Source organism: Maylandia zebra, linkage group LG7, assembly GCF_041146795.1.
Source record: "Maylandia zebra isolate NMK-2024a linkage group LG7, Mzebra_GT3a, whole genome shotgun sequence".
Classification (NCBI taxonomy): domain Eukaryota; kingdom Metazoa; phylum Chordata; class Actinopteri; order Cichliformes; family Cichlidae; genus Maylandia; species Maylandia zebra.
In genome coordinates, this window is record NC_135173.1 from 11661503 (window position 1) to 11684929 (window position 23427).

The 23427-nt window shown below is 41.1% G+C and overlaps 1 protein-coding gene across 2 annotated transcripts in view; it reads left to right on the forward strand.

The window, feature by feature from the left end:
• Nucleotides 1-22733, forward strand: part of iqsec3b (IQ motif and Sec7 domain ArfGEF 3b) — a 35710-nt gene extending 12977 nt beyond the window's left edge. The window contains exons 5-15 of one of the 2 annotated variants that reach the window (XM_004553250.5): nucleotides 359-1086; nucleotides 1860-2021; nucleotides 4243-4365; nucleotides 12762-12928; nucleotides 14885-15024; nucleotides 15196-15327; nucleotides 15436-15535; nucleotides 16143-16301; nucleotides 16399-16491; nucleotides 17411-17454; nucleotides 18430-22733. In XM_004553250.5, coding sequence (XP_004553307.2) covers nucleotides 359-1086; nucleotides 1860-2021; nucleotides 4243-4365; nucleotides 12762-12928; nucleotides 14885-15024; nucleotides 15196-15327; nucleotides 15436-15535; nucleotides 16143-16301; nucleotides 16399-16491; nucleotides 17411-17454; nucleotides 18430-18849 — 2268 coding nt within the window. In that variant the 3' untranslated portion in view covers nucleotides 18850-22733. The remainder of the gene's footprint in view (nucleotides 1-358; nucleotides 1087-1859; nucleotides 2022-4242; nucleotides 4366-12761; nucleotides 12929-14884; nucleotides 15025-15195; nucleotides 15328-15435; nucleotides 15536-16142; nucleotides 16302-16398; nucleotides 16492-17410; nucleotides 17455-18429) is intronic. The other variant, XM_004553251.4, reaches the window with a different exon arrangement.
• Nucleotides 22734-23427: the final 694 nt, after the last annotated feature.

Consider the following 23427-nt stretch of genomic DNA (forward strand, 5'->3'; position numbering starts at 1 on the left):
CAATATTCTCTTACCCTGACTGAACTTATCTTTAAATTCTCTTTAAATCTTGCACTACTTATCCAAGAACAGAGCTGACCCTCAGTGTCCTTGCATCTACACTTTATCTTACTTAGCTAAACTAAACTGACTGGCTCTAGTGACTTGATAGAAATGAGTTTCATCTTAATGCCAGTGGCCCACTCAGTAGTCCAGCTGCTGTCATTGTTCATTTAGTTCCACTAGTCTTACTAAAAGCCACTAATGAGCAACCCTGTGACTATCATAAGCTTTTACATACATGAATCATGGCCCTTAACCTGATTAAATCACGAGTTGTGATGTGAATTTTTATATTTTTTTGTGATCATACTTTCAGCTGCACTCCTTGGCGCAGTCAATTGATGAGGCCCTTCGTGGCTGGAGCTTGTCTGAGGGTGGAGAGGGCAAGGGACTGCTAATGGACCCCGGGGCGCTTCGTGCAGCTGCTGAGAGTGCTTGTCTGCCACGTAGTGCCAGCTCGCTGCTCATGGCGTTCAGGGATGTTACAGTTCATATTGACAGCAATAGCTCCTATACCATCTCCTCTGCCACCACCACAACCACCACCACCTCTTTGGGCAATGCAGGTGGGGGACAACCAGGTAGCAGGAAGACTTCTGTGAGTGGAATGGCTGGGGGAGGAGACAACCAGTCAGTGGAGGAGCCAGAGTTTCCTGCACCTCCGCCTAGTGAAGAGCTGGAAATGGTTGATCTAGGATCCAGGAGGGGTTCAGCAGTGCCAACTGCAGGGGGAGGAGGAATGGAAGGGGAGAACAGCACAGACAGACTGGGATCCTCCTCCACTTCTACCTCTACTTCCACTTCCATCTCCACCTCAGCCCAGACTAACCAACAGCCTGCCCAGATTTATACCCAGTACCAGCAGTACCACTACACTCATCCCCAGCAGATCTCCGGGGGGCCGAGCCCCGAGGCCCTGCAGGCTCTGGTCGTCTCTCTGCCGAGGGACCGCTGCCAGGATCCAGCCTCTTGCCGCTCACCCACCCTGTCTACTGACACACACCGCAAACGCCTCTATCGTATAGGACTCAACCTCTTCAATGTGTGAGTAGACCACCACACACACACACACACACACACACACACACACACACACACACACACACACACACACACACACACACACACACACACACACACACACCGAGCACTCTCTCAGAAAATATATAATAAATATTTCTGCACCCTCTGGCTCAGGGTTCAAAGTACTCTTACTGCTGTTTGTGTCTCCAACACATCTCCAACAGCCATGCAAAACCGCTTTAGGCAGCTGCTCATTAGCGTTTGTGATTGTTGGGAGGAGCTGCCTGTTCAGTGTTATCTTCTGATGATCTGATGTCCATGGCAAAAAAAAGACATCAAGAGGAAGGCAGGGATGGGAATGAGAGAGAGAGACAGATGCAAAGAGAATAAATGCGGTGGAACATTAGAGGCAGTCAAGGAGGTCATGAACAATGCGAGAGCCACAGAGTTCCTATAAATAGTGTCCACGGTTGGACTGCACTTATTATTAGCTAATACAAATTAATGTAAATTAACCCATATGCATCAGTAACACTTGGTCTCTTTCTAAAGTCCACAGCTAACAGCTTTTGCGCACGGATGCGCCTCTCTTTTCCCTCTTTTTCCTAGTGCCTCCTCTGACACACACACACACACACACACACATATTAGGCACCCTTTCTCTTAAATATAGTGTAAGAGATTTTGTTTCGCGCTCAGCTCAACACACCTCTCTGCTTGAATGCACAAAACTTCTTACACGCACCATTCCCTCTAACGCTATGTGCTTTTCTCTATTTGTTATGTGCGGACAGGAATCCAGAGAGAGGCATCCACTTCCTGATTACGCGTGGTTTCGTCCCAGACACGGCCATCGGAGTGGCTCACTTTCTGCTGCAGAGGAAGGGCCTAAGTCGGCAGATGATTGGGGAGTTTCTGGGGAACAGCAAACTGCAGTTCAACAGAGATGTCCTTGAGTGAGTTCATGTCATTTCTCTGTCATCAGTCATCATTTAGGTTTATTTGATTAGGAAAAGATATAACTGACTTTATGGTGATAATAAGGCACCCCTTTTCTTATATTCTGATCATTCAAACGTTGTACTTCCAGTTAGAAATATAGGCTTCTTACAAATTTATAGCGTCAGTGCACAAACTTGTATGAACATGATGACATTTTGGGGGTTATTTTGTCAGATTTGAAAAAGGTAATCCCCATAGTAATGAACCAATGACATTTATAAAACTGGTTTAAGTGCACCTCACTTTTTGAGTTTCCGATCATAAAATATTCTCTCACTCACTTTGACACTTTTTTCTTATCTTATGTCAAGCACCTTAGATCAGTGAAACAGAAACTGCGCTGCAGTCCAGCATCTGGACTGACAGCAATAGATCTTATTAACATTTACAGCTACATTGTTTAGGAGCGGATGTAAGTTAAGAGGTACAGTGGGTCATCTACCAACTGTAGGGTCAGTAGCTCAGCTACTGCTGTCTGCCTATTGAAGTACCCTTGGGCAAGATACCGAACCCCAAGCTGCTCCTGAAGGATCCATGGGAGTATGAACATGTCCATGAATGTTAGACGAGGTGCTTAGGTATAGAAAAAAGTGCTTGTATGTCTGGGTGATTGAGGCTCGTAGAGCTTTGAGTGTTTAGTACCAGTCTATTTAGCATTTACTCATTATAAAGTGAAAAAGTTTTTTTTGCTATTTGCCTATTTAATTTTCTCAATTTGAGTTAATAATCTTAACACAGTATTCATTTTGAAAATTTAAACCTTATTACACGGTTCTCTTCACCAGATTTAGATTGCTTCGTTGCTGCAAAACTGTAAATGCTCACATTTTCAGTCGTTTCACTTCTCATTGAATCGGGCTTTAAGATTAGAATTCCTTCCTGACCTTGGAAAAAAACAAACTCATTCACATGTAGCTGAGGAGCTGACCCCACTATTTGTGAGGGTGCCCCTATTTTGAGGAGACCTGAAAGAATCAGGCTGTATAGAGGCTTTTTTAGGCACTGAGTTCTTTGTGGTTTCTTTTTTTTCTGCCTCTACAAAGGTTTCAAGGACAAACTGGCTGCTTGTTGATATTGCAGAAAATCACTGTGATACCTTATTTGAGAAATGTCTGCAAATGATAACAATTTAATGATGATCAAAGCTCCTGCACATGTGTGCTTATCTCTCTTCTCCTTGCCAGTATTCTCACAGGAAAAGTCATTTCTATACATACTTTGCATCCATATGGACCTCTTTAAAGACTTTTTCTTTTTCAGGAAAACCTAATCTCACTAATATTCTCATTTAGGTCCTTTAGTAGAGTTTCAATCATACATCATAGTACAAAGTCCGATGGTACTGTTGCTTTATATGGCTAAGAAACTGAGGTAAATAAAGTAAAACATCTGTTAAATTTGGACTTTCAAACTTCAGTTATTTTAAAAGCTATCTCAAACTGAGCTGGTTTTCGAAAGCAATTACCTTATAAATGAGCGTACGCGCAAAACTCACTTGACATGTGGCACCAGTTTGCGGAAATGGAAGACATCCATGAAAACATGCTTTTTCTTAATGCTTTGACACTCACCCCTTTTTGCATCCTCCCAGTGTAGGCTGCAGACTGAGAACCAGCGTAGCGAGGTTTTCTGCTGATGTTGTTGTACAGACTGTAGAAATAGGTCACTGCACTGAACACACACTTAAGCACACACCCTCACTTTCTTTCAAAGAGACACACTTGTATGGACACAAATACACCCATGCACCTAAATGTACATGCGCAATCTTGTACGTACTACTCCCATTACCGCAGTCTGTCCTCAGCCTTTCATGTTACCTCTCTCTTTCCCATTCCCTCTTTTCTTTTCATTTTTTGCCATCTCATCCCTCTTTTCCCACTATTTTCGGACTCTTTCTTCTCCACTGATATTTGCACAGCACGTGGGTATATGTGTGTGCACGTGCAAGCATGTTGTCTCTATGTGCAACATTCAGGTCAGTGGTTCTGTAATGGAACTATGACTGTAATGACGAGATTTGCCGTCAGCACTTGGGTACAGATAGTTTGTCTCAGATCCACTCGCACACTCACTCTGTTACCTTCTCACTACAGTGAAGTACTGAAACTAAACCCAGCTTCATTTTGCCTTTTTTTCTTGTCTTTCCCCCCCTCCCTCTCTGTCTCTTTATAGCTGTGTTGTGGACGAGATGGATTTCTCAGGCATGGAGCTTGACGAAGCCCTGAGAAAGTTCCAGGCCCATGTCCGTGTTCAGGGAGAAGCACAGAAAGTGGAGAGACTCATCGAAGCCTTTAGGTGAGACTGTCAGCTTGATCACAACCCAACCTCACTGACTAACGGGCTCTGGCTTTGATTTTTAACAATGTGCAACACAAAAACAGTGCATCATGTGACCGAGCAGGGCTGGGTAGTGCACTCTGAAGATTTTAACAGGAATGGGCCTTTTGCTTGTGGCCACCAATACAAATCAGAAAAACAATGGCACACAACCAAGAACACACACTTTGGAATAAAATTGAAGCAAAAAGCTTTTTCTGATCTCGCAGCCTTGGGGTAGCAGAATGCGTCCAAGATGGCATACTAATCAGCTCACTGTATAGACACAGAAGAATCGGCTGTTTTTGCTGGCTTACTGCGACAGGCTGTGATGACAGCAAAGCTCTGTGTCATTAATAAGTTACACTGATTTCCTGTAACCTTTGAATAAACTCAACACTGTTTGATCATCAGCCAATCACAATAGGGATTTACACTGCAGCAAAATCAGCGTGTGTTCCATCAGGACAAGAATAGATGCTTTGTTTCGCAGCTCTCTTTTCACCAGATGACACTTCCCTGGCCAAATCATTTTCTTTTTAGGCTGCTGGTGCATGCTGGGTAGTTGCGTGTCCATCCCATTCAAAATCACACATGAATATATAGAAGTTTGTTACTCACCAAGATCTGCCTCAGTTGGTTTTGTCCTCATTTTGTGTTGAATCCAGCCCTGAAGTCACGCTAGTGTATGCTGCTGATAAAGGTCTTGAAATGCCAAGTGGAACTTGTTAGACTTACTGCAGTTTGCAGACTACACTTATACCTTTCCTGCAAACTGTCTAGCTTTGCTTCTAACAAATACCTGGATGGAAACTGTTTTATTTTAAAATCATGCTATTTAACCTTTAACTGAGGCAATAAACAGATAGAAGCAACCAGACAAATAAAAGCTGCAACTTTGGTCCCCTGGCTGGCCATGTCCTTGATAAGTCCTAAAGATATCCAAAGCGTCCCCTCAGGACTAAAAATGCAATAAAAATGCCCTTCATTGTTTTCTATTACAGAGAAATTCCTTGAATTGCTCTATACATTTAATGTCCTTCCCTTGATGTACTGCTCTTTCCCTCAGGAATGCCCACACTGTCACCAGCATGACACGGCTTGAGTCAGTGGCCTCTTTGAACTCATTAACCAAGACGTCATTTTCCCTGTTCACACCATAACAAATGTTCAGCTTGTTAGTAGGCCGCCAACAAATTTCTGCATCCTCATTCTGACAAATCTTATGACTGTTAATACAGTTTCCTCCTTCTTCTGTGACAAGGGCGGTTTGTCCCTCTGAAGACATTGAACAGCCCACAGGCCTGCTGCTTTAAGCTGAATACTATTGTCAGCATTCAAACATGTTCACAAAACCATTGTGTTTAGCAGGTAATGATCACCATGTTTACCATATCAGTTTGCATTGCTAAACAGCACGCAAGGCAAACAGCAGATGGAAGTACAGATGGTAGGAATGTCATTAGTTTTGCAGGTATTTGAGTTAAACCAAAATAATGGACAGATTAAAATGCTGCCTGACTGCACTACAAGTTTTGTCAGAGGCTCATCATCGACATTACAATTTAAATGTGAGGACCACACTGTTAAAAAAAAACATCTTAAAAAAACAGTAATATTCCGGCAGCTGGGGCGCCAAAATACTACCGTAAAATAACAGAAAATAACTTTCTCATGAAAATACAGTTATTTTCAGTAATGAAAATAGAGTTTGTTGCGCTAATTTTACATGGGATTCTGCCTTTTCCAGTAAAATACTTTTATATTAGGATTTTTTCCTACAGTGCAGCCATACCCGCGACCTTGTGGTTGTTAGTTCACATTCATTGGCCGATGTTTAGCGTCATGTTATTATGTGTCCCAACATCCATCCTAGATGACATGAAATTTTCAGCAAAATTATAATTCAAATACTCCTTTAATTATTATTGTTCTCATTAATTTTCAATTTTTCCATAGTATTACATTTGAATTTAACAGATCATTCTCTCACATAACAGACAAATATTTGTGAAATTATGATACATTTCTGAATGTATTTTTACAATCTAAATATGCATACAGTGGGGCAAAAAAGTATTTAGTCAGCCACCGATTGTGCAAGTTCCCCCACTTAAAATGATGACAGAGGTCAGTAATTTGCACCAGAGGTACACTTCAACTGTGAGAGACAGAATGTGAAAAAAAAATCCATGAATCCACATGGTAGGATTTGTAAAGAATTTATTCGTAAATTAGGGTGGAAAATAAGTATTTGGTCACCTCAAACAAGGAAAATCTCTGGCTCTCACAGACCTGTAACGTCTTCTGTAAGACGCTTTTCTGTCCCCCACTCGTTACCTGTATGAATGGCACCTGTTTGAATTCATCATCTGTATAAAAGACACCTGTCCACAGCCTCAAACAGTCAGACTCCAAACTCCGCACCGGGGGACCTGGTGAATGACCTGCAGAGAGCTGGGACCAAAGTAACAAAGGTAACCATCAGTAATACACTACAACGGCAGGGAATCAAATCCCGCAGTGCCAGACGTGTTCCGCTGCTGAAGCCAGTGCATGTCCAGGCCCGTCTGAAGTTTGCCAGAGAGCACATGGATGATACAGCAGAGGATTGGGAGAATGTCATGTGGTCAGATGAAACCAAAGTAGAACTTTTTGGTATCAACTCAACTCGTCGTGTTTGGAGGAAGAAGAATACTGAGTTGCATCCCAAGAACACCATACCTACTGTGAAGCATGGGGGTGGAAACATCATGCTATGGGGCTGTTTTTCTACCAAGGGGACAGGACGACTGATCCGTGTTAAGGACAGAATGAATGGGGCCATGTATCGTGAGATTTTGAGCTAAAACCTCCTTCCATCAGTGAGAACTTTGAAGATGAAACGAGGCTGGGTCTTCCAACATGACAATGATCCAAAACACACCGCCCGGGCAACAAAGGAGTGGCTCCGTAAGAAGCATTTGAAAGTCCTGGAGTGGCCTAGCCAGTCTCCAGACCTCAACCCCATAGAAAATCTGTGGCGGGAGTTGAAAGTCCGTGTTGCTCGGCGACAGCCCCAAAACATCACTGCTCTCGAGAAGATCTGCATGGAGGAATGGGCCAAAATACCAGCTACTGTGTGCGCAAACCTGGTAAAGACCTATAGTAAACGTTTGACCTCTGTTATTGCCAACAAAGGTTATGTTACAAAGTATTGAGTTGTATTTTTGTTATTGACCAAATACTTATTTTCCACCCTGATTTACGAATAAATTCTTTACAAATCCTACCATGTGGATTCATGGATTTTTTTTTTCACATTCTGTCTCTCACAGTTGAAGTGTACCTCTGGTGCAAATTACTGACCTCTGTCATCATTTTAGGTGGGGGAACTTGCACAATCGGTGGCTGACTAAATACTTTTTTGCCCCACTGTATGTACAAAAAAATATATTTAAAAAAACAAGTAAATTATGTTTTACTATATTTACAGTTATTTTACCTTTGACATGTAAAATCACAGTGTACTTATGTAAATTTAATGATATTCTAGAAAGACAGTACAAAACTGTAAAATATACAGTAAGACACTTTGACATTACTATTTTTTGGAACAGCGCAGTTTCATGAAAACTGCTGATATACAATACTGCTAGCATGGCTAATGTAAGCATGCCAGAAATACAGCATGTCTTTCAGTGCAAGAACAAGTAAGTACAACTTCAATTAGCGATTTCTTTTCTTTCTTTCTTTTTTTAAAAAATATATTTTCTATCTGCCTGTTGTATAACATTTGTGCTGACAGATTCATTCCTCCTGGACACGGAGGATACCATTCTGTCCCAAATCTGTAGAGAACTGTTCTGCCATTTCTCACAAGTTATTTTTTTCAGCTCTCGTTGCTGGAGGGATTTTGCTGTGCTGCTATCCTTTGCAAAATATTCCAAATGAGTTATCCTACATTCAAGTTAGGGAAATATATATATATATATATATATATATATATATAGCCATGCATTCACTTCTTCCTTTAAAACTGATCGTTTTTTCTCTGACCTGTCCTTTCAAGACTGCGAGTCGTCTTTTCTTTCAGTCTTTGGGTATATAAAGATGCATTCATAGAGCCATCTGTAAATGTCATCTCCCCTACAAGCTTGTGCACTCATGCATTCCCATATCAGCCTACGCCTACATCCATGTTTCACTGTTGGTGCTCTTCAGCCACTGTGGTATTTCTTGCCTTATTGACATCAGGCATGCAGGATCTATCTGTATCATCTACAAATGCATTTATTTTGCTTTTCTTTTAACCAAAGAATGTGCTAGAATTCATTGATGTTATTTTCTCAGTTTTGCTGTTTTTGTGCCATGTTGTCGACAGTGGTTTTCTTCTTCGAAACCATTCCTGTCTTGTATGTACTGTTTGGGCATTTTTGAAGAAGAGTTTTCCATAAATAGTGTTCTGGTTCAGAGCATATACACATGATCTTGACCCCATTGAAAAGATTTTAATATTCATTTAATACAGAAGTGACTCCTGAGATTTAGAGCATCCTTTAAAGAGTGTTCTAGGCAGCATTTTTCAAAGAAAAGCTCTAACCGGATGCTCTGCTGTGAGGGGTAATATTTCTAACCTCATGTTGCACGAGACACAACCAAGGACAGAGCTGAGTCAGTTCCGGTTTTTACAGGGTAATTTGTGGGTGTGTTATTCAGTTAACCTGGAAATGAGATGAGTAATCACGTTTTTGATTTCTGTTTTTCAGTTTGTAATTTAAACGTACACCTTCTTTTCTGTTTGTCTTTAATTATTTATACAAATTAACATCACATCAATGAAGAATATCATATTGTAAGTAGAAAAAATAGTACAGTTAACATAAGATGACTCACTGTTGAATTAATGCCCACGATTGTAAGTGAAGGAACATTTGATCCAGTGCAAAAATGTGGCTTGATCAAAGTGTCTTTAGCACATCTAGGGAAACACTGCATGTCTATGACACTGATTAAGACACTACTGTTTATGGGGGGTTTGGCTACACTGACAGCAAGCACCACTTATTTATTTATTTATTTTGGATTGAGACGTTTTTTAGATTCTAGATTTTAGATAATGTGAAAAGTACAGAATCCCCGGCCTATCCATTAAGAAAAGTGTTCTTATTCCAAACAAGAGGTGGTGAGGGAAGAGAGGAAAGGGAGCAGTCATGACACTTCCCCTCTCTGATTCTGATTTGAGGGCCAATCAGAACACCCACTGCGGTCATCAGTTAATCACAGAAACACTCAATCATACATACTGAGCCTCTGGGTGCAGATTATAAAGTCATCAGTGATCTGAGACCACACTTTCTGGAGCTGGGAGTTTAGGTCAGAAATGAGCGGGCTTTATCGGGACTGCCAGACATCCACTACCATATCTGTTATGTAACACTTGTTATGTCATCTGTTTGAAGCGTGTTGTACTCTTGTCGAAAGCAGTTCTTTTATACAAAGTGGTATTTGTGCCAGCTGGCATGCAACTTTTATATGCAGATATGAAGATAAGCGATCAGAGCTAGTGTTTAAATAAACTGGTTACATAAGACGGAGATGTGTGGTTGAAAATGTGTGAATGAAACAGAAATACACGCTCATGCTTACCACTACCGATTTAGTCAACTGTTTGCTCACTCACTGAGAAAACATGCACACATATGCACTTTCACATCCATGCACATGCCCATTTGCATGCATACGCTCACAGATACAGCAGAGCTTGCCTTGAATTCAGTCTTTGATTAATTTTTTGCAGAAGTTGGCAAGTCTGCTGATACAGATTCATCTGTGAGTCTGTGGTTTTGTATCTATGTGCGGGTGCCTGTTCTATCTGCAAAAGAAGTTTGAGACGAGCAGGATCTAGTCTCTCTCAAACAAAGGCATTTCTTCTGAACTGTACAGCGTGATTAATACTCACTGACTCCTCTGACTTCAGTTCTGGTTTGGAATGTGAGAAATGGCTTTCTGGTTGCACCGGTCTCAGATGTGACCTCTTGATTGCATACGCTCTTCCAAGTGCATAGTCCTCTAGAGCAGAGCAGCCCCTCTCCGTGTCTGCATCGTGCCTGACTGCAAAGATAAAAGCCTCCCGCCACTGAAATGGCCCACTGTGTAAGTGTAAGTGACAGTAAGAAAGAGAAGGAAAGAGCTGTGGAAGAAGGAGGGGTGGAAGTGAGAGTTTGTGAAGGCTATGGGCACCAATGGGTCAAAGCAAGTCCAAATGCAGCATCTCTGGTTCCTAAACAAAATGGGGAGAATTTTCTTAGCTGTATTGCACTGTCAAATTTCTCTGCTGTCCTGTCTTTCATATATGGTGGAGTGACGGCTTTCACATTTGAGCTAAAGTTAATTAGTGAGATTAGAAAGAGAATTATCTATCTTCAAATTACAGCAGGAATCTACTGTCTTTACAACTAGATCAGTATGCAAGCATCTCTCTTAAAGATGTCCTGATTTTTTTTTATATAGCATGAACTCACCAATCAGTTGTATGCGTGTGTGTGTGTGTGTGCGTGTGTGTGTGTGTGTGTGTGTTTGTGTGTGTGTAAATAACTGTGCCAAAGTCTCAAGCCACCTTTTCCTTCTTCATATTTTGCTGCCAGGGAACCCAACCGCTTTTTAAATTTTTTTAAAGTGGTCTCGAGCTAGTCAATAGTTCCCCATGTTTTTAGAAGGTCTTTCAAAGTTTTTCTTTGAATATGAGTACTGCTTTTTCACTCATTTTCAGTTCAGTCCTTGTAAATGACCACTTTCATTTTCAGTCATTAAGCCATAAAAATGCACCTCAAGCACAAAACTCAAGGGATGAATCGGTTTTCTGTCTTCACATCACAGGTGACCTATCAAAGAACCAATTGATCAGTCTACAGCAACTGAACACTATCTGAAAGTTTTTTTTCCAGGAAATAGGAAAAACTGAGCATCATTAGAAATGGTCTCAGTGGAAGGATGGCTGTCAAGAAGCCATTCTTAAGGAAGGAAAACAGGAAGAAAAGTTTGAGGTGTGGCAAATTACCCAAGAACTGGACTGAAAATCAGTGGCTGCAGGCCTTGTAGAGTGATGAATCCAAATTTGACATTTGGTTCATATTATTGTTAATTGTACAGAGGTCAGGAGAGAGATACAACTGCGAGCGTCTACAGCCATCTGTAAAACACGGTGGAGGCTCTGTCATGGTTTGTTTAGGATCTTCTAAAACTTGATGAAATTATAAACATAGAAAAGTACAATTAGATTTTCATCCACCATAAAATACTGTCTGGAAAGCATCTGACATACAACGTGTACTTTTCAGCCTGGCAGTGTTTCCAATTTCAATGCAATAAAAACATACCTGGGTAGAAAAACACAACATGTAACACTACCAGTCATGAATTAACAGCCTGCCCAGAGTGTGGTTCTCAACATTACTAAAGCAGTGTGGGATCATCTTGACAGAGAACAAAACAAGAGGCAGACAAAATCTAAAGAAGAGCTTCGAATATCCTTCAAGAAGCATGAAGCACTAATCTTGAAGACTACTTAAAGAAATTACAAGAAAGCTTGCCAAAGAGAGTGCGGCAATTTTGAAGAATAAAGGCGATTATTCTAAATATTGACCTTCAAGCTTGTCAGAAACCCTGTTTTTGAATCATGTGCTGTTTTTGCATTCGTGCTTGCCCATTTCACCTACACATATTTCCCATTTTCTTTGCACCAAAAGAAGAAATGAGGGGTGGCTCAAGACTTTTGCACAGCACCGTATTTGTAAGAAATCCACATACACAAATATATAAACACAGAGCATATATTTCTTATGTTGTTTGTTAATTTTACACTTGACGAGTGCACGATAGGCTCACCAAATCAAAAAGCCATGCATCGTATTACATTGCATGAATGCAAGTTAAAAATAGCCATAACAGGACTTTGACGTCATGCTGCATGAATATTATCCATGTGTATGTAATAACTTGGCATCTGAGTGTGATTTCACGTCATCATCATTATCATCTTGTTTTTTCATTTAGTTTTTCCATGTATTTCTGTGCTGCTAGGACATTTTTAACACACTGCAGTGAACACAAGTATTAAAATCTGGCATTACATTTTTGTGATGTTTTTGTTATGACAACAAAATTGTGGTGTCTTGCAAACACGTAGCAATGCCATTCTGTTAGAAAAAATTCACCTCAATCTATCCCGTCAAAAGAAATAATACTCCTCAGGATTCTGTCTGACTAATAAACAGGATTTCAGTATTGTTGCGTCAGCAATGCTTAATGTTCTCTGCTTTCAAATACATAACAGAGAAGTGTGTGACCTCCACTGAAAAAAATATAAAAATATAACTCCTTTTTGTCCTCCACAGTCAGAGGTACTGTATGTGTAATCCTGACGTGGTGCAGCAGTTTCACAATCCAGACACCATATTTATTCTGGCCTTTGCTGTCGTCCTCCTCAACACTGATATGTACTCGCCCAACATCAAACCCCAGCGAAAAATGGGCCTTGATGACTTCATACGCAACCTAAGAGGTAAGAATGTGCTCAAACTGCGAGGCAGAGAGTATTTTTCTACAGGTTTTACTCTACGTGCCATGCGAGAGCTAACTGTCCCTGTGGGCAGAGCTGGCATAATGAGCTGCAGACATGTTTCAACATTTATAGCAAGTGGTTTTATCAGAAGGGCACGAGCACTGGTTATAAATAGTAAACTTGTTTATACATACGTGCCCCTCTACTGTAGATCACTCACAGTGGATTGGTGTGGTGGAAAGAATGACGGTGAAGATGAAAAAGAGAGCAGATGGCAGGGGAAGTCAAAATTTTACAGCAGGCACTCTCTTATCGACCTCACTTCAACCTCACTATCAGGCCCGTGAGTGACAGCTTCTTGAACTGAAGTAAATTACTCAAAGAGGCTGTGGTTGGCTGCCTACGCTCGGTACCATCAAGGAAACCATCATCAGTGCGGGAAGAGATTCCTGATATCCTTGACTCGGAGCGCTGCCCCAGAGGCCGTGGCGGCGGCCCATTTAATTGAGGCTCACTTAGCGTGAGATTTAATGATTTGAGCTTGGTTTTCCAGAAGCAACTCATCGCCGCGGCTGAGCTTCCCATAGCTCTGAATGTTGTCTCCATCCAAAGGTTCAGCAGATTCATATATTAACGGCAACAATGGCCTAAGGAAAAAGGATTTCACTGTTATTTGTGCCTTTAGTTAACAGAAAAATCGATTTCTCAGTCATTACATATTTTTCCTTCATATTATCTTCTACAGCTGAGTGTGCTGCTCCACAGTGATAGTGGAACAACTGCCAGGATACAATGTCAGCACACACACGCTGCGATAACGGCACAAACTAATTTGGCATTAAAATGTTGGGTAAAAGTGATACAGTCACACAGTTTGAAATTCAGATTGTTAAGTTTACACTCAATCTCAAGACACCCATTAACTTCCTCTGTGTGTTTTTCCCTCTAATACTTCCATTAATTTGCACATTAGAATGAGTCACAGTCAAGTCTGGGAGTAATCAAAACTTTTGAGATGCTTATTTAATTTCCAGCCTAAAGAACTGTTATCTGGTATCTGATTTCAAGTATTGACTTCACTGTCTGAAATCAACCCAAAAATCAAAAAATGGATTTTTTCCCCCCATTCTCTGACTTTCTCTGTGCTCTTGATACTATTCCTGTGTTATCTCCTCTCGTACCATTTGTGGATATCTCCTCTTCAATCTGGATATCAAAGGTGATGTCACCTTTCTAATGTAATTTATTTTGTCACATTGACCAAGGACAATGTTCAGTTTTGCAGGAATAAACAAGGACTGTGTATATATTGTTTTAAACTATGGCCTTGAATGTACAAATGTGCAAAGCTGCATGCACAGTGCATGCAACAGTCAATAACTGTTGCAACGGTGGTGAGATATTTTACATATGATGTAAGTGTGCAAAAAAAGGGGGTAGAGAACGGCCAACCAAATTAACCCTTTCATACATGAGTTATGACAACCTCAGTGAGGGTTTTTTCTTAAGTATTTTTAGGCATGAAAAAAGATTTTTGAACTTCATTTTTTAAACATGTAATTTTCAAAGAGTTTTCTTTTACACATCCACTTAGTCAGCCCACTGGGTGACCAGTGGGTGGCAGGGTATGGAATGACACATCAGTGTCCAATGTAGTGGTTTATGTGCAAGCATACCATAAACATTGATACAAATACAAGAAAACAGCCTTTGAATAGCTGTCCACTGTAGTGGCCACAATGCATGAAAGGGTTATATATTCATCTTTGGCCATCACATAAGCCAACCAACAAGTAAAGACAGTTTATAATAAAGACAGGTTATAATTTAGTCAGATTTGATGTTGTGTCTGAATCTGTTTTGCTGGCGGTGGTTGTGGGGGGAGGGGTTAAACCTATCTGTTAAAATGTGTATGGTGGCTACTCATGCATTGCATGAACCCTTCATTTCTTTTAGGTGTGGATGATGGAGCGGACATCCCCAGAGAGATGGTTGCAGGTATTTATGAAAGGATCCAGCAGAGAGAGCTCCGCTCAAATGAAGACCATGTCACCTATGTGAGCCGTGTGGAGCAGTCAATCCTGGGCCTAAAAACTGTGAGTAATAGCCACGTTTTTGTGCAAGTCCTGCATTTCCTTTTGTCTTTTGAGAGAGCTGTCTGCCCTTTTTTTGTACAATCTTCTTTATCTTATATCACGGATTATTTTGCTGCAGCCCATCCCCTGCTCTGTGCTAGCTGTCATCTTCATCTCTTTAACCTTGTCCAGATTCTCGCCGTGCCCCACAGACGTCTAGTGTGCTGCTGTCGTCTGTTTGAGGTGCCTGATGCCAACAAACCTCACAAACAGAAACTGTCTCAGCTCCAGAGAGAGGTCTTCCTTTTCAATGACCTACTGTTGGTAAGATTTTAACATTTAAAAACCATTAAAAAGCACTAGAAACCATTTCAGAACATGTAGTATGTGCCCAAATGCAACCAACCATATTTCCGTGTTGTATGTCTCTAGATCCTGAAGCTATGTCCCAAGAAGAAAAGCTCTGCTTCATACACCTTCTGTAAAGCTATGGGTCTCCTAGGAATGCAGTTTCACCTCTTCAGCAATGAATGTAAGCTGCCATTTTACACTGCAGCAATTTATTGCCAGTGCAGTTTCACCCTGTGCTGAAAAATGCTGAGCCATCCACAGCACTGTTGTCTGTCAATGTCAGTGTCAGGATCCATACTTTAAGGAACTGCCAAGCACTCACCAGTATACCAGTGTTAACACGCTGTTGTCAGTGTTACAGCAGATATCCTGAAGGATATATTTTTATTCTTTTTAAGATTTAGTCTTTTTAAGTTTTTAAAGAAAGAGCATTTTGCTTGTACATTCATCAAGATGTTGTCTATGTTCTACAAGAGCATCTTACTGTCAATCTCTTATGTGTGCTGTCAATCTCCTATCAACATTTGAGTCCTCGGGTGCATCATCGAGTAAGGTTTGTGAACTTGGTGAAGCTCTGAGAATCTATAAACACAAATAATTCACTAAATCCATCTGGAAAGATAATAGAAAAGGTGTGTGAACTGAGAGAGCTTATGGGTTACTGGAAGGAAGAAAGAAAGGCTGAGATTATCTGTGTTAGGTATTGATTATTGGATTATCCATTCGTTTTTCCAGTCACAGTTATGGTAAAAACACTTCTGTTTCTCTTTGTTGGGGTTTCTCATCAGTCTATGCCCATGGTGTCACCATGATGAGCCCGTTTACTTCAGAGAAGAAGCAGCTGGTGAGTTTCTGCTCTCCAAGTGGAGAAGAGCTCAGGAAGTTTGCGGAAGAGCTCAGAGAGTCAATCGCAGAGGTCAACGAGATGGAACAGATTCACATCCAGTGTAAGGAGGAAAATCCTCAAAATCTGCAAAATCTATGTAAACAAATACTGATCAACCTGTGTACGGCTCACTGAACTTTCCCTTTCTCATGCTGTAGGGGAACTGGAGAGGCAACAAGGCATCCAGCCACATGGCTTACACACTAACGGTGGGCAAATGGATGCACATACAGGACACGGCTCTCCCTCAGGTGCTGGTTTTGCTTGTGCAGCATAACACAGAATATATTACTCATAATAATGCAAACATTGCTCAGGGGAATATAGGAAATAGAACAAGTTCTTGGAGAAAAGGTACATGAAAAAGCTGGTGAGAAAGCCATCACTGTCACTTTTGAAATATTAAAGAAAGACAGAGAAATAGCTTCAAAAAGATTGTCCAGTTGTCATTTTTACATTGTACACAGGTGTTAGAGACTTTCAGATCTGATACAGTCTCTAATTCAATAAATAATTATAATACACGGTCCTTTTTCAGAGAGAGGATGGATACCAATGTCATATGTTAATGATGAGGCTAGAGTGCCAATTACAGTTGTGGAAAAAATTTTCAGATGATCTGCAGTCATATGAAAAACTTAGTACACCCCATGATTCATTATCTTGAAGAACTATATTTTACAGAAATATGTTAAAGTTATGTGTTATCTGCAGTCTGGAATTTGACTGGGTTAGCCAATGTGTTGTAGATTTGCTGACGTGCTTTCTTTTGCATGTCCCAGTTTTGGCTGTTGGAGAGATGGCCTCATAGCAACTCTAGAAACTTTGGTATACAGAGAAGTTCATGCTTTACTCAGTGACGGCAAGGTCCCAGATCCTGTGGCTGCAAAACAAGCCCACATCATAACATGTCCACTGCTGTGATTGAGCACAAATGCCTCAGACGTTTGTGCTGATACGGTGTATTTGGATATTACCAGTTATGAGAAAACTGTAGTATTAAAATATGAAAACATGACATGTTCAGTTGATTCTGTGCAAAATGTATTTTAAAAAAAATATTCAAGAACCATTTTTTAACTGAATGACAGTTGCCTGTATGAGAGTCTGTTTCTGACATTTTCGAAATTCTGTATGTGAAGCTGAAATCTGCCTGTTTTTCCCCCACAGGCCAGGATGCGTACGATAAAACCGGCAACAACAACACAGTAGAGGTGAGTGCCAAAGCTACTCTTGTCTCCCTCAGGTAAGTATCTGCGTCTGCAGCTCTGTGGGTGTGGTTTTTATATGTGTGTGTGCGTGTGTGTGGTTGGACAAGGGCTGTGCCTCATCCTGACAAGAAAGTGTGCTTTATGCTTTGCTTTAAAAGAGCTCCACCTGAGGCACATCCTGACTATGCAGCCATAGATACAAAGGATGCTGAGAGGACTCTGGTGTAGTGGTGCTACAAACTGTCTCTCACTGTGCCTCATGAGTAGATGAGCAGCCACTCTACTCGCTATATAGCATTCCTTCTCTCATCAATTGCTGCTTGCCAGCCTTACTGTATAAGCCACTGCAAGCCACCATAAGCCTGGCTGGCTCCAAGAATACATCTACAAAGCCAGATAAGCTTGATACTGTTAAAGGTCTGTTGTGTGTGTGGGTACGTGTGTGCATGTCTGTACAACCAGCCCTTCCTGTAAGTAGGCGAAGTGAAAGAAGATGTTTTCTCTGTTTTATTCCTTTGCCCGTACTCCCAGCCCCCTTCTCCTCCCTTTCAATCAGTCCCTTAGATTTGTAAGTCACTGTGTTAGGGAGACACCACGCCCTCGGTGTCACCTCTTTCCTCGTCTGGCACTCCCTTATCTTTCAGCCTATCAGTCTGCCACTCAATGACCACTCCCTGTGTCGCACTCCGACACTCATAAAATCCAAAGGGTTCCCACCATAATTCCTTAAGAAAATCTCGTCTTACCCAGCAACCCTCTTCTCTTCCTAGGCTGGTGCGTGTAAATATGTGAACTCAAGTTTAAATCATCGAAGAGATGATCAAGAGAAAATGAGAGTGTGTGTTTTGCATGCGCTCGCTCTACATACTACCTACCTGCATGCCTGCATGCCCATGTGCGTAACACACCAGAGGGCTGCGTAGAGGCTGCGTTCAGGCTGGTAACTCCTCATGCGTTCTCTGACTGTTCCTAAACTAGGTGTCAATTCACAACAGGCTGCAGACCTATCAGCTGAGCCAGCCCAGCATTGAGTCAACGCCACTGGCTCTGGCTGCGCCACCTGCCCTGCTCAGCCCAGTCCAGGCCGGAGATCTCCGCCCAGAAACACTCATCCAGTGCCAGCAGATTGTCAAGGTGATTGTCATGGACCAGAGTGGGCGAGGACGGATGGAGGCATTCCTCAGCCAAGGCCCGGCCACCCATCAGCTCATCCAGTCGGCCCTGTCAACACCTGCGCGTGTCAGAGAGGGAGATGGGCCTCAACCCCCTTTGCCACCACCTCCTCCACCTTACAACCATCCCCACCAATTCTGTCCACCCGACTCACCCATGCCCCTTCACCACACCATGCCTCTTACCCGCAGGCGCAACTCCAGCGGCTCCCGCAGCATCGTTTAGGTCATCAGCTGCGTAACAAACTCCCTGCGCCAGACAAGATCCGCACACTCACACTCAACAAACACATGCTGGAGCACAAGTTAGCTTACTTTGAATAGTAAGACAAAAGAAGTGCAAAAAAAAGTAAAGTAAAGATTATATTGTGTGACTTAAATGCATTCCTCACAATTTATTTATAGTCTTAACTTGGCTGTGTGCTTTTTAAACATGGAGTAGCTTTGATGGTATTTCTGAAAGACTTTTCTTCTTTCTTTTCTCTTCAGCCTGTCACCTGGTAGCAGCTGTTGTTGTCTGTCTGGATTTCACGCTGTTGGGTGTATGGTGACTTAGCATTTTTAAATGTCGCCTATCCAACAAGTGTACGTGAGCTTGGAGTGTCAGAAAAAAGCACCCTGAAAAGACATGACATATCTTAAAAAAAAGGGGAAGATTCTGTTTTCTTTGAGGATATTGATGTTCATGGCATCCCCCTGTTTTCAGTATTACCACACTCAGTGAGGGATCGTTTTGCAGCTAATCTAACTACTTTATACCATAATCATTTTCCTTCATCTCTGCATAATGTGAAGAAACAAGAGCACCAGCTTATTTGTTTCTCCATTTTCTAGGGAACTCATAATCAGTGTGTGTGAAAAAAGGCAAAGAAGATAAATTGCCGTACCGTCTCTACCACCTACGAGTTAGTGTAGTAAGCAAGGATGCTGCTACTAACTAAACTATCCTAAATTAATATCCTGATGACAATCATGATTCGGTGCTTCACTGTTGCATGATTTTCTAAAATTGAACAGATAGCAGATATCCTCACAGTATCTGTATGCTGTGATTCTGAAGTTGTGCTCTCACACAGCTCAGGAAAGAGTCTGCTGCATTGCAACATGTAACACTTTATCTGCACCTCTGAGTTGTACTGAGGGGAGAGTGCTTCTGTACTGTTTGTTCAGCCTGCTTACCCATGGGCAACAGGGAGCCAGGCTGGTAATTTATCCTAACCAAGGCTAAAAGAAGCCTTTCTCCTCCTGTCTATTTACTCCAAACAGGTTGCCTTGTGCATAGGGATGTTACCTTTGGATTTAGGGAAACCTAAAAAGAAAACGTTATCCAAAAATCAAATATACATGTTTTTCTTATGCTTTGTAGTGCTGTTTTTACATCTAGATTTTTTTTTCTTCTGGTTTGAGTTGCTCAGTTGTGGACATGCCTGCCTTCTTTTGAATGTAATGGAGTTACTGTAGATAGCACTTGCCTTGCACTGCTAAAAGTAGAAAAACTGGCAGAAGGAAGCATCTATGACAAGAGGCATAACCATGATAGGATGTAAATAAGAGGTCCCGGTGCTGAGCTGTAATGTTTTGTACCTGAACACTTTTTTGGTTGGATGTACAACTCAATCCCCCCCCAAAAAATTAATAAAAACATAATGCAACAGTTTGCAGATCACACAATCCCATATGATTATCTACAATATAACATAGAAAACATACTAAATGTTCAAATTGAGGGAACCCCCCCCCCCGATAATGTAAAGATAAGGAATTCAATGGCAGCAATCCATCTAAAAAAAATGTTGTGACATGGCCGTGTTTACCTCCGTGTCAGCAAAGCCGTGTTGTTGTAATATTTCTGCAGTTTAGTGCACCTGCTGTTGCACTGTCTTGTTGATAGACGTGGTGGTGTCCTATCCTCTTTAAACCAGAGGATGCAGCGTCACTGTGCCTTAGTCCATTTTAAATGATCCAGAGAAGACTACACATTTTCTAGATCATCTTTACATTATGGTTGTTTAACCTGCATTTGTGGATGGCAATTTGTGTTCACAGAGAGTGATTTCTGGAAGTATTTGTGAGCCCATGCAGTGATATTTACTGTATGACAGAATCATGCCTGTTTTCAAAGCAGTGCTGCGTGAAGGCCCATTGTGCTGTTAATGATGAGATATTGACAATCTTTACAATTTTACATTAAGGAACAATATTCTGAAAGTGTTCCACAATTTGTAGATGTTGTTTTTTGCAGGTCGGTGAACCTCTGCCATCGTTGCTTCTTAGAAACTCCGCCTCACTAAGATGCCAGCCATGTTACTGACCAATTAACCTTTATTTAGTATTATATTTACACGCTGTTCCTCCCCTTTTGTTGATCCCATCCTAACTTTTTTGAGATGGGTTGCTGCCATCAAATTATAAATAAGCGTAATATTGTTCCTAGAATAATAAAATATCTCAGATTAAACATTTGTTTACACGTTTTTTTAATGTGCTTATGAGATTTTCAAATCACTGCATTGTGTTTTTATTGACATTTTCCACATTGTCCGAACTTTCCTGGAGTTTGAGTTGTAGGCATCCATCCATTATTATATTCAGGATCAAGGGTGAGAGGCAGGGCACACCGCACAGGCAGCCAGTCCATTAAAGGGTGGACACATTAAAACTGCTCACAACAAGATTTGAATCGATCCGAAGTGAATTTTTTATTTACTTTATTTATTTATTTTTTGATAAATTGAATTTTGATTTCTAGAAATCACATTGCTACTAATTTTCTGATGTGTATTTTTTGGTGCTTTGAGCACCACAAGACAAAGTGCCATCTGCTACCATCATACTTAAGAGAAGGCTTGATTTCCTACAGCTATACCTCCAAAACTATATTAAAATGAAGTAAAATGCTCTACACAGGGTTGACCCAAATCACCTCACTAGACCACGTCTCCCCTCTCACCTATTTATATTCTCCTTACGCAATGAAAATATTATATAAGCAGACATGCACATGTGTACTGAATGTTAAATCAGGGGGAAAACTGAAGATGTCCGTGGAATAATAACTGATTTCCTCACGTGTCGTCTGTCTTGATGGTTTCGAGCCAGTTTGTACAGCACATCACGAATCATCCGACTGAGACATACCAAACACGTCTTGTACCTTTTTGCACCACAGAATATACTGGATATATTGTAAATAGATAATATAGATTTATTCTGAAAAAAGTGATTGCTTTGCCCAGTGTGTGTATCTACGTATGTATTTGTACAGAGAAAATCTAGTTTAAAAGAAAAAAAGAATATTATAGTTATTATAGTTACTATTATTCACATTTAATATCGGGGGGAGTCCTATATGTGATAAGAGACAGAAAACAGGCAGCTTTTATAGAATACGTGACATTATTACAGATCTACACTTGCCATTAAATTACCATGTCATGTTACTACAGGATTATTAAGAGATGGCTGCGTGTCATCTGTAAAGGTATGCAAAGGGCTATGCTGTATTGGTGAATACGTACAGTACACCACAAGTCACGCCACACACACACACACACACACACACACATGCACGCACTAGCATAACAAACAGCTGCACATGTGATCACACAAACACGCAAACATGCACATGGCTGCCAAAGCAACAACAAATTTAAGCTTAGACTTACCTTTGAAACTGCTTGATTTCTCAAGTCAGTAACCCCACTTTGTTTACTGTAAACTCTGACTTGTACTATACCGCATGACACATTTTTTTGTTTGCTTTTTTTGTTCGCTTTGTTTTTTTCATTTACAGTACACAGGAGGAGTTTGAGTCTACGTTTTCGTTATTATTGTCAGGGCATGTTTGCTTTGTTGATGTCATTTTCTCCTTTCTCTCTCTTGCTCTACTCCCTCTCCCCCCTTCTCTTTTCTACCCTTACCCCTTGCCTTCTCCGTGGTTGTCATGGAGATGCACCAATCTGCATCCTCACTGTGGAGCACTGTCATTAATCTCTGCACCGTCACAATATTTCTATAAAGGAGATTTCTTAAAGATCAACATGTTTACTAAAAGAATTTCTAATTTTTCTGTTTGAAGAGAATGAAAGAATAAAGTAGTTTTTACTCTCAGTCTTGCGTCTCCACGGTGTCTGTGTATGAAGCACTCTCTGCCTTTCTAATGAATTAATTTGCAGCAGGTGTGCAGGGAGGATGGTGGAATGAAGGAGCTTATGGGAAATCAGTCTGACCGGTGTTTCGCTGTCATTCCAGCACACCTGGTCTGAACTCATTCATTAGAGGTCCTTCCACCAAACCCCCTGCCCCCAAAGTAACACTGAATCTGAGGTGTCTGAATGTCATATGCGTCTGCTGTAGTGGTTCTCAAAGATGGGTCCAATGACTTGTGCAGGTACCTGATCCATATGCACAAACCTGTCCATAAAAACTGCTCTAAATTGTGCTGTAGTAATAAAAGACGCATATCTACAGATGGGGACCATTTACAGAAATAATGCTATCATTTGGCCAATAGTAATCTCTTAAAAGCGTCCTTTTGCATTCCTCAGACATCATGGTTCATATTGACATGATATCATTGCATAGTCGCTGCAGATTTGTCAGTTGAAGATCCATGATAAGAATCACCAAACCCCAAATGAGCTCTACACGATTGAAATCTGATGACTGTGGAGGCCATCTGAGTAGAGTGAACTCATTGTCATTGCCAAGAAAGCAGTTTGAGATGATATGAGCTTTGTGACACACACATACACATGGTGCTCAGCTGATACTAAGAGGCTGAAAGTGTCCCAAGAAAATATCC